Source organism: Leguminivora glycinivorella, chromosome 2 (genome assembly GCF_023078275.1).
Source record: "Leguminivora glycinivorella isolate SPB_JAAS2020 chromosome 2, LegGlyc_1.1, whole genome shotgun sequence".
NCBI classification, from domain to species: Eukaryota; Metazoa; Arthropoda; class Insecta; order Lepidoptera; family Tortricidae; genus Leguminivora; species Leguminivora glycinivorella.
In genome coordinates this window covers 13,510,135-13,521,645 of record NC_062972.1, presented here as the reverse complement: position 1 = coordinate 13,521,645, position 11,511 = coordinate 13,510,135, and the positions used below count along the sequence as shown (strand labels likewise).

Below are 11,511 nucleotides of genomic sequence, written 5' to 3'. Positions count from 1 at the left end.
AACTTTTGTGTAATAATAATACTCTAAAAACATCTATTTTTTGCTCTAAGAGCATACATTTTGGTGGCGATAACTCCATAGGTAAACTACTAGGTTTCGGTAATGAAACTGTTCCTGCGAATATATTAATGGAATCTCCATTTCCAGTGTCCATTCTATCGACGACTATAGTTCGAATCGAATGTGATATCATTAGTGGATCATTTATCAACGGAAAACCGAGCCATATAGTTCATGAATTTGTACCTAATGTGCCTCCAGGGTATAGAATAATAGAGACGCCTAAAAACGTTATTTATTTTCCCGTCACTCAAAATACTTTAAGTTCTCTTAAAATAAGACTACTAGATACCAACAACCAATTGATAAATTTACGCGGAGAAGAGATTCAAATATATTTACACCTGAGGAAAAAATGATTGATTTCAATAAAACAGCAGTGAACCGTGATAAATCAGGCAGTACCCTTGGTGCTATCAAGAAAAGAAGACCGAAAAGCAGGCTCACTAGTGAAAATATTTTGTTTCTCAGATCAATCGGTTTACTAAAATGAGCATTCTGGACTTAGCAAACTCCTTTAGCTATGATAACTCAATCGAAAGTTATGAATACCACTCGTACAAACCTTACGTTACAAGTTTTAATTTGAACGATGAAATTCGCATACCCATCAATCAGCAAGATATGTACGTGTTGCCTTCAGCTAGCACATTATACATAGAAGGTACTATTACAGTGATGAACAGAGAAACAAAACAACCCGTGTCGAGCGTCCTGTTTACCAATAACCCTGTCCTCCATTTCTTTCAAGACATTCGATACGAACTGAATGGAATTGAAATAGACAAAATAAAAAATGCAGGAATCACAACAACAATGAAATCTCTTTTATCCATGAGTGAACATGAAGCGAGAATGGCAAAGTCGTGGGGTGGGACATAAAAGGTACTAAAGTTACCCAAGGTTTATTTTCTGCTTCTATACCATTAAACAAAATTTTGGGCTTTGCTGAAGACTACAACAAAATTATTATTAATTGCAAACATGAACTTATACTTTTACGCTCTAACACTAACTTGAATAGCGTTAAATTGAACCCAAATGAATATATAGACAATGTTACTTTATCAAAAGTGGTATGGCGTATGCCTCATATTAAGGTTTCCGATCGAGAAAGACTGAATCTTCTTAAATATGTGGAAAAAGATCGTGCAATACAAATTGCGTTCAGAAACTGGGACCTCTTCGAATATCCACTGCTGCCAAAAACTTCCAAGCACTCTTGGGCTATTAAAACTTCATCTCAAATCGAAAAACCTCGGTATGTTATAGTTGGTTTGAAAACTGGTAGGAAAAATGCGTCCGACAAAGATATAACACATTTCGATCATTGTAACTTGAGAGAGGTTAAAGTTTTCTTGAATTCTATATATTATCCTTATGAAAATTTGAATGTTAGTTTTTCCGATGAGAAGTATGCTATATTATATGAGCAATATTCTAAATTCCAACAGTCCTACTATAATCGTAGTCAGGCACCCTTGTTAAATCCTTACGATTTCAAAGAAATAGCACCATTGTTTTTCGTGGATTGTTCAAGACAAAGTGACACTTTAAAATCGGGTGTTGTTGACATCAGAGTTGAAATAGAGTGCAGTGAGGATATACCCGATCAAACATCTGCGTATTGTCTTATTTTGAATGATAGCATTATAGAGTATAGACCTCTTAGCAATATAACAAGGAAAATATCATGAGCACTAAAAGCTTATTCGTGGATGTTCAAGGATTTAAATCATTAAATAACGATTTTATAATAAAGGAATTCGCACTTAGTACTAAAGAATACACGCAAGTCTTTTTAATAAAACCACCCTACACGTTTTCTCATTTATCTCAGCAAGAAAGAAAAAGAGTAATATGGTTAGAAAAAAACCACGGGATTTTATGGAGGGAAGGATTTGTTGATCACAGAGAATTTAAAAGAATGATTGTGAACCATTTAAATAACAAGAACATTTATGTAAAAGGAGCGGAAAAAATTAAGTGGGTTAAAGATTTGTGTGCTAATTGTGCTGTAATAGATTTAGGTGAACAAGATTGTCCTAATTTTCTACATTTGCATGAAAAATATTGTAATAAGTCTAGTGCATATAACTGCCTGCATCATGAAAAAAAATGTGCTTTAAAAAATGTTATATGTATTAAAAAGTGGTATTTTGATACTATTGTGTCTGCACAAGATTTATAACGATGTTTACTATTTTAAAAATAAGCACTGTATTATGTTTTAATGATAATAAATAAAAGTCTGTAATGAAAGACCCATTTTTTATTTTTTTATTTTACGCACACATACATTTTTAACCTTAACAATAAACTCAGAAATTTTCTTGTAACATTGATTTAGAGATTTGATTTATTAAACTGTATGCCGAATCCACAACATTGTCCACTGGTTCGCTGGCTATATATTGAGCACTAAAGATCATATTTTCTTCATCATCACTCTCTGCCTGGCTTTCCTGCCCGTTACGTAAGCCGATGATTTTTATTTGTATCAGACGGGGTCCCTCAGCAACGGATTTTCTACATTTCACAAAAGTAGTGGATGATTTTAATTTACGTTTTGGAGCACGCTGTTTAGTTTTTATTTTCTTTTTGTTGGGTGTTTCTATTGATGGTGCTGTAATGGTCACGTCATGCTTGTTGGCAAGTTCTGGATATGCGTCTTCAAATGTCTGGGTGTTCCACTCTTGAGCATGGGTAAAAGGATCCTCGGGGTCACAATGTTCGCACATGTTGAAACTGTAACACAATAAGTATTACCTTTAATAAAGCCTTACTATTAAGCATTAAATCTACCTCTTGTAATTTTAAGTTTTTCTTTTGTAAAATAAAGTTTAAATAAATAAATAATAATAATGTATTTAAATTATCACATAATATTTACTAAAAGTATATAATAAAAATAAAATAATTACTTACTTGAACTTATTACTTGAACGACCACTTCTTATTGTATCAAATTCATAAATGCGAACATGCGAACATTATAACAATATAGAGAATGTCAGTATTGCAGTTTTCCAATAATGTTGTTGACCTGCTTTTGCCAGCGTAGGCATGCACGCGCCAAGAAATTAGACTCTATTCAGCTATGCAATATATACAGGTTAGGTAGATAAGCTTCTTGTTACTTGTCGGCGTTAATTGATTTATCAAACAGCTCAAAAGAGGAGAGTCACATGTGATGAGCAAAATTAACACCTTTGTATACTTACTCATTATCATTAGTAAGAAATTGATGTATTTAATTATAATTTATAACACTGAGTGAAAGTTACTCACAGAGCGCACTTGCAACTATTATTTACTATAAGATAGGTATAGCTCTGTACTTCCTTAAAGAAAAATGAATCTACAGCACTCAGGCTTTTGAGTAGGAAACTTATAACAAAAATAATTGTCATCCTTTTAAGAATGTATTCATCTTTTTACATTATTTTCATTGGGAAACATTGTTAAAGCTACTTAAAAATAACATAATTATTTGTACAATAGGTACTATATTGAATACATTCTTAAACGGTTGATCAGTATTTTGGTTACACCCTGTAAAAATGGAAAGTATGGGAGTGTATAAGAAGAAATAAACTGAACACATATTTTTTATACGTTTATTAGATAAGTATACAAAATAAAAGCATAAAATACAGACGTGCGTTATTATATATATATATATATTTATTTTCCAATGCAGTGAGTTAGCAGAGTATAAGTGGATATCCCTCATCCTGCTAAAATAAAGTGTAATTTTTTTTCATGATTAACTGTGTTAACTAAGTTTAATAACAGTTTGAAACACTTTCACGGTAAATACAATTGAAATAGTACATTGAAATTCGCTACAACATATAATATTCAGCACTTACTTTTAGTTACAACTTTTCCATTATTTGTTTCGGATCTACAAAAAAGAACTATTACCCCATGCCATAGTTGAAACTTTGTCTGATAAAATAATTCGTTTATCATCTTTATTACATAAAGCAACTTTGTTGACCGTTTGAGTGAAGATGTCATGTTTGATAGTTTTAAACAAAATATTCTTTTTTCGAATGATTTTATCGTTTAAAAGTACGTCTTTGTAATTTTCCAGTGTCAAATCTTTGATGGCACCAGCCTTAGTACCTTTTGCTTTTTTTACAAAGCCCTTTTTCGGGTGTGTACTAGTTATACAATACAGCTTAGACCGCAATCCTACAAACTCTGTTATAAGTGATCCTTCTAGCTCATCTTTGAATAGTCCCGGAATCTTTTTATTACGCAAAGGAATCTGGAAATCATTTAAAGGACTGTAATTACTCGTATCAAAGAAATCTAAGAAATGTGTTCTTAAGTCTTGGTAAAAGTCTCTAGTTTTAATTTCATAAATGAAACTGTCAGTATCAGAATAACAGAGGCGAACGCGATCACTATAGTGGGGTTTTATTACCGAGTAGTGAAATTTGTACATATGGTTTTTGGATAGTTCTAATACCGAGAATCCTATGTAAATGGGTTTATCCAATACAACTCTTTCTGGCTTCATTTGAATGGCTACCAAGTTGTCAGTGAGCACTGTGGCGCTATGAAAATTGGGTCTTGCTATTAAAGTACCGCCACAAGTAACCTTTTTAGTGCTGTTTCGTTCGTCATACCACTGGTTGACCAGTTTTACGTCAACGCGTCGTTCACAATCCTCAAGAGTTTTTCCGAATATCGAATTGTTCATTAGTTTAAATAGGTCCTGTTGAAATTGGGTTTTCGCATTTTTCCGCAACTCTGTATTTAAGTCTATGTATTTCTTTAAAAAAGAATTTTGTTTAAAAGTGAGTACACGATGTATTTTCTTAATAACCAAACCGTTTTTGAGGCATGTTTTTAGATGCTCGTAATGAATTACGTACTCATATTTATCGAACAAATTTGGAATTAATTTTGTATTTTTCCTCCCGGAGGAACAAACTTTTCTGCGCAAAAAGGATAGTCGTTGTGATCATGATGTAAATATTGCGGATATAGCAAGTCAACCTCAAGTATATACCCAAATTCCGCGTCGTCTGAAACCGATGTAATATCTAGGTGTGAAATTTCAAAGTCATCCAAAAAACGAAAATCTGACACAGGCAGCGGTTGTGACATTGCATACCCGTACAAATTATTACAATCTATGTATATGAGAAACGAATCAGGTGATTTGTTATCGTAGGTTTTCATATACTGATTATTTGCAATGGAATGTCTAGTTGAACACATACAAATCCCTCCTCGAATCCCTTTTTGAATAAAGCGAATGATTTCTAGGTCTGATATTAGCTCTAATTTAATACCAGTCATTAGTAACATTGCATCGAATGAAAGACTAGGGGAGGTTAAATAGAACGCAGGATCTAGTCGATAACTAACCATACAATTTCGCCGAAAATTTTCAAAGATGTCTGATAAAAGTAAAACGTCGGTCTGAAGGTAAAGATCCGTATATTGACCAAGATTTTTTATATTAAATGTATTCCATACAGTTTGCGCATGCACATAATCCTCATCACTTATGTTCTCCGAAGTTAACGAGTTATAAAATAAATCCTGCGAAGGTAATTCAGTCTCGGCAAACGTGTCCCAACATGTTATATAGTCATAAGGATAAACACCTTTTCTAGTCAATAGGTCAAATTTGATTTCATCAGGAAAAAACAATCGTAAGTGAGAAAAGTCTGCCTTAGCAAGTCCCTTCGCTAATTTTTCTAAACTTGTATCTAGGAATTTAAACGAATCTACAAATCGTATCCGCACATACTGATCGTCAGGCATCTTTAAAAACTTACTGAAGGATATATAGTTTTCCTTGTTCTTCGCAATTATTTGCACCTTTGAACCTACATCCTCGCATAACTCCTTTATAAACAAGTGCGCATCATATCCTGCTAAGTTATGAAAGAAAACAGGAATAAATTTGGGAACACTATAACGTAAGTTACAGTATTGATGAGCGGCCCCACGATAAACACCAGTTAAGTGGCAGTGATCTCTTACTTTGTCGCCAAATAAAGCAGTCAGGCAAATGTGGCATGTCTGAGCATTTTTGTGGGCTAAAGCATTTGTTTCTGTGAAAATCATAGGCACTTCTTCACGCAATATTTTATAAATATCTTCAACATGTCTGTATAAATATTTTAAAAATTTAGAAACACAGTCGGGTCCTCTGTATTGAATAAATCTATTTAAGCGTTGATCATAAGAGCAGACTATGTTATAGGCAAAAGCTGCGGGTATATGCATTTGTTTATTTACAGTGAAACTTCCCTGAGGTTCCTTTTCAGGCTCACATGATTGAAATGGCCTAAGAATTGTTTCAAAGTCACAATAAACTACAAAAGGAACATTATAGTGACGTTCATAATGTTTAAATTGTAGATATGTACCTCTTTCCGGGAGTACAGTGGCGATTCCACTACAGGAGTGACTTTCAAACTTGTCTAGGGAAGGAAAAAATAAGAGGCAATCTTCACAAAAGTAAAGTTTACCATGATGTTTAGTTATTTGGGAACGAACCAATCGAGACAAATTATTTATTAAAACGTAGTGCGATTTATTTCCTTTCTCTATTAAAAGTAAATTAATTTTCTTACTCCTTTTATATTGAGATCTATAAATAGGTCCTGTCACTGTACGATTATCCATTAAAGAATACACATTAATACTTAAACCCACATTTTTATGCTCAAACATACCAATATCAGAGAAAGTTATGGGAAAACTGAGACCATCAATATTCAACACGTCTTTAAAGTAGGGGTATGAGGCCGTACGCTCTTTGTGATTTTTTGAGGGATAAAGCGCAGCAACAATACTCCACAGAAAACAATATTCATCTTTATTCTGTATGTTAATACAAGCTTTCTTGTTTTTAATAGACTTAGGTAAATCTATGTAAGAAGATCCTTTCAGAGGCTGGTATTTGTTAACATTAACCTCTAAATATAAATTAGATAAGAAAGTCCATCCACTATCGCGCTGCTCAAAATTTTCAATGTTATTTTTTATGTCGTTTATAACTTTTTGGTATAACTCAGAAAATGTATAGTTTTGATGTACTGTGAAGTTTTTTGTCGTAAACGACTTTGTTTCCTGCCGGTTGTTCTTAAATAAAAGAAAGTTTCCAAAATACTCGAAATTGATTTTTAAACACACGTGCTTTATCAAACACTGTTTTATAATATTTTCTAGTTTCGACGTTAAATTATCTAAAAACTGTTCAGGTATAGCAAATTCTAGCTCTTCAGATCCGAAAACTCTATAAGATGATATACGACCCTGAAAGGCAGACGAAATCTCAATTACGCCATCAGTTACTGCCACTAAAGAATTATTTTTGTGTTTAGTACTTCTCAAATGACCAACCCATTTATTTTTCAGAACTTGGATTGAACAGGCAGAGCAAAAAGGCATTTTAGTTCCACCTAACTAAATTCGCGTATAAAACAGTAAAATAAGTATTTATCTAACTAAAGTAAGTACCTATATGTATATGTGTGGTATCCGAATACAGTTCAAAATATACACTTAAAAATTATTTTTGACAATGCTGAATTTTTAACCTTTTTTGTTGTGAAAAAATGTAACTTCAGCATCGTCAAAAAGAGTTCTTAAATGCTTTGTGAGTTTTTGTAGATATTCCCACTGAGGAGTATCGTTATTTATTTGCGCTTTAACTGCCAGAAGGGCCTTTTTCCACTTATGCTCCGCTAACTCACTGCGTATATCGGCGGTGTTGTATACTCGCAGCTCCAAGAAAAACTCCCCCTCAAGATCAGCAGCACGCCGAGTCAATCCATCAGCCACGCGTTGAGTTATAGACGAGCGTAGCTGGTCTGGTGTAGGGCAATTTTTCGCAAATGCCTCGTCATCAGGAAATAGCTCGAAGACGTCGAAGGGGTTGCTGGCAGTCTTTTTCTTAGACGCTCCACTAGTAGTCCTGTAAATAATACAATAAAATATAAGTAATGCAAAACAAGGCAACAAAAAATATTTTTCAGATTACAACATAGGTGGGTGTCACAATTATAATAATCGAATAGATGCATATTTTAAATGTGTAACATACCTAGGAGATTTCGCCTGGCGAGGCTTCTTCACCTTCTTGGTCCCCGCGTCAATTTCTTCCCACTCTCGTTCTGAATCGGACCTGAAAATATTTTAACAATTTGTAAATTTAAATTCATAATGTAAGTAGGTAAAATAAAACGTAATAATCAAAAACAATTTACGTATGCAACGCATACAATATGTAAGTAGGTACGTGCAGGTGTCATATCTTTTTACCTATTAGCAGCATCGGACTTTCTTTTCTGCACCGGTTTTTTCGCTTTCGCACCTCCAGTCTTGTTATTTAGGGGTACAATAGTTTCAAACTCGGAGTCCGACCTAAAAGTAAATTAAAAAAATCATTTTAAACCTTGCACATGAGCAACTAGTATTATAATTTATAAAAAGACAAAATACAACACTTACTTACATGTTATTTATGTAGAAATGACGGTGGTTCGAACTTATTATTTATAAGACGTATGAGTACGTAATGTGCACTGTAAAGAGCAAAGTAGCAAAGGAATAAACAATTAGAATGATGGTTTATTAATAGCAATTTATTGATGATTTTACTAAACGAATCAGGGGTGTCACAGTCCTCATTTTACTAGTACTCGTAATAAATGCATGTAAGCCATTTGTATGACTAACTTAATATACTACGGTGTTTAAAATGCAAAATCGAGGCACACTTATTAAGTGATTAAGTGATAGTGGTATCTTAGGTGTAGGTAATCTTATTCAAGAAATCACTCCATAGCGGCAAGATAACATGTTGCTAAAGTAATTTATACTACTAAATTATTTTTGTAATTATTCTCAATTTGGTTTAAAAGCCAATATTCAAACATATTATTTTAGTGTACTTAGAATAAGTTAAACACCTAACAAGAAAACATTGGTTTTAAAACGTATGTTTTGCGCTGATGAAACATCCAAAACAGTGAATAAAGAGATTAAGGTGTTTATCCCGGTTATGATAATGTTACTTTATCATATCACCAATAATCATAAATCACCAAATACGTGCCGGCGGCAACCCTATATTTATGCCAATACTATGCTAACGCAAGTATCCTATAACAATTTACATCCGTTTCGAAATTACGAAATGTTAGATGTCGTTTTTAACAATTAGTGCAATTAATGCAGAATACCTAATTAGAATAACATATGGATATGACGTTGCATTTTCGCAACACGAACCTTGATGATCGGCTAAGTAGCAGTACTTAACAGTACCTATAAAATGGATGGTCCTGGGTTCGAATCTCAAAAATGGCCAACATTTCTGTGAAGTGCTTATTATTATTTTTTCTCTTCGTCTTTAAATGAATGAATGAAAATGTTTATATCAGATAAAAATATCCATATTTTTTAAATAAGACTAGACTATTGCTATTAAAAGTAATAATTGAGCAAATATATAATAACGTTACAATATATTTATGTGCATCTATTAAGTATTTATCCTCCTAATACAAACAGTCTAAAACTCTTGTTCCAATAAACATACATAGTTCGAAGTCATTATGAAATAATTGTTTTGCTCAAATAGGCTCCTTTTGTTGAGTGCTTAACTAAATGAACCCACGAGATTTTCGAACTTCGAACCATTGAAGGGAAGCTCCTTACTATGGAAACGATAGTGAACGACATCTATGGAAATTAGCGCAACCTACCATAATAATATATTGGATAACACGATGCCTTAGAAGCATCTAATTAACGAAGTAGCTAGTTAGTACCATCCCTCACTAATAGAGGCCGCACTTGCAGTAAAACATCAATGATAATAAATATGATCTGATTACATTCCCCCTTGACATAGCAAAATAAGACTATAGTGTATTTTCTGCCGTTTCAGACTTTTACTGTTTAATTACAAAGTCCACAATTGTTAATCAAAAGGTGGTATTTACTTCGTTTATTATAAACGATAGGTCTACATCGCACTATCAAAGTTTTTGATGTTACTTCGTATAAATAAACGCCTTATAGACGACGTTGATGAGTCTCGACGACCGGGGACTCCAACGTTCACACTTTTCGGAATTGGCCAACCGACTTGTGTGCAATGTTGAATCAGATACTTAGGGAAACTCTGTATATACGCGGTCGATATATATGGATTTCCATGCCTGAAGAGGATTGTACTTAAATGATGCACGTAAAATGCGGCCTTACGCCGGGGTTGAGCACCTTGGAGGTCCATTCATGTTCTGTGACGCTGACGAGTTGATCAGACATGTTGTGTGAAAACGCCATAGTCAACCGAGCATTCGCTTGGAAGAGACTCGCACTCTGGGACTGGCCACCTCAGAGAGTGAGTTGCGTTAAGCTTTTGCATCTTTTTTAAAGAAACATACATTTTATAACGTGTTCTTATAACTGATATTCACTGAAGATTCAAATAAAGTGCTCTCAAAACACCTTTGTTTCACGAGACGACAAGTAATTTGAATAGTATGTAACATAGAAAAAATCTTAGCCCGATGTTTGAGAGCCCGGATATATGAGTTTGTAAGCACTGGAACGATTTCGATCGCGAAACGCTCGAACGGTATGAAGTGATTTTAAACTTCCCAACGGTATGGCTAACATGATCATGCAAACGCGATTATTATAGCAAAACGATATCGATGTGGTTTAAACTTCCTAACGATGATGATACAATTCTTGCCCAGATATTTGAGGGTTAGGATGTATTTGGGAGTTTAGACCACTGGAATGAGTTTGAGCGAGAATCGCTCGAACGAAATGAAAGTGGTTTAAACTTCCCAAATATATACTACTATATAGCCTAATTGCCTATATATAGCCTAATTTTGTCAATAAATGCGTGTTATATAATGGCGTCGTTGGTGAACAGTCGTCTGTCATGCCGTGAAGCTGCGTTCGAATCCTGGGTGTGTATCAAATTTTTGTATTTTTTTGAATATAAATATCGTATTTGTTATTGACCGAGCGTGAGCTGAAGGTATCAATTCTGCTTAGAGAACATTATTGATTTTTATTTTCATTTTGATTTTCCATTTATTAAGTTAAGATATAACACAAATTTAATACCCTCGCTCAATATAATATTTTTTTTTTATAAATTACACGTTAGATAAAAAAGAAAAAAGTTCACTTGAATTTTAAAAACATCAGAGTAGAACATGTTAGTAATTCTGAGTTGGAAGAACTTAAAAATATTCAAATTCGCGAGTACAGGTATTTAACATTTTTTTATGGAAACCGCTCATGAAAATATTTATTAATAACACAAAAAAAGAGAAAAAGTTCTTAGATTCGAACTCGGCACCCTTGCTTGCATGCAATTCCACGTAGGTCTCGTATTTATCGCATTTGGATTTTTGTACATGATTTTCGTTTTCT

At 33.6% G+C, this 11,511-nt stretch overlaps 1 protein-coding gene across 1 annotated transcript; it reads right to left on the bottom strand.

The window, feature by feature from the left end:
- Positions 1–6,722: 6,722 nt before the first annotated feature.
- Positions 6,723–10,398, bottom strand: LOC125238404. Its single transcript, XM_048145723.1, has 4 exons — positions 10,301–10,398; positions 8,365–8,466; positions 8,147–8,227; positions 6,723–8,017 (listed from the first exon to the last, which is right to left on the bottom strand). The coding sequence occupies exons 1-4, from the start codon at positions 10,396–10,398 to the stop codon at positions 7,636–7,638; spliced, it is 663 nt and encodes a 220-aa protein (XP_048001680.1). The 3' UTR covers positions 6,723–7,635.
- Positions 10,399–11,511: the final 1,113 nt, after the last annotated feature.

What these genes read in the sequence shown, in the direction of transcription:
- LOC125238404 (XM_048145723.1), bottom strand. Translation starts at nt 10,398, where the DNA reads ATGGCGTTTTCACACAACATGTCTGATCAACTCGTCAGCGTCACAGAA. An exon ending in GGCGTAAGGCCGCATTTTAC is followed by an intron (nt 8,467 to 10,300) that starts GTGCATCATTTA and finishes ATTTACTTTTAG; the next exon opens with GTCGGACTCCGAGTTTGAAA. An exon ending in CGCCAGGCGAAATCTCCTAG is followed by an intron (nt 8,018 to 8,146) that starts GTATGTTACACA and finishes TATTATTTACAG; the next exon opens with GACTACTAGTGGAGCGTCTA.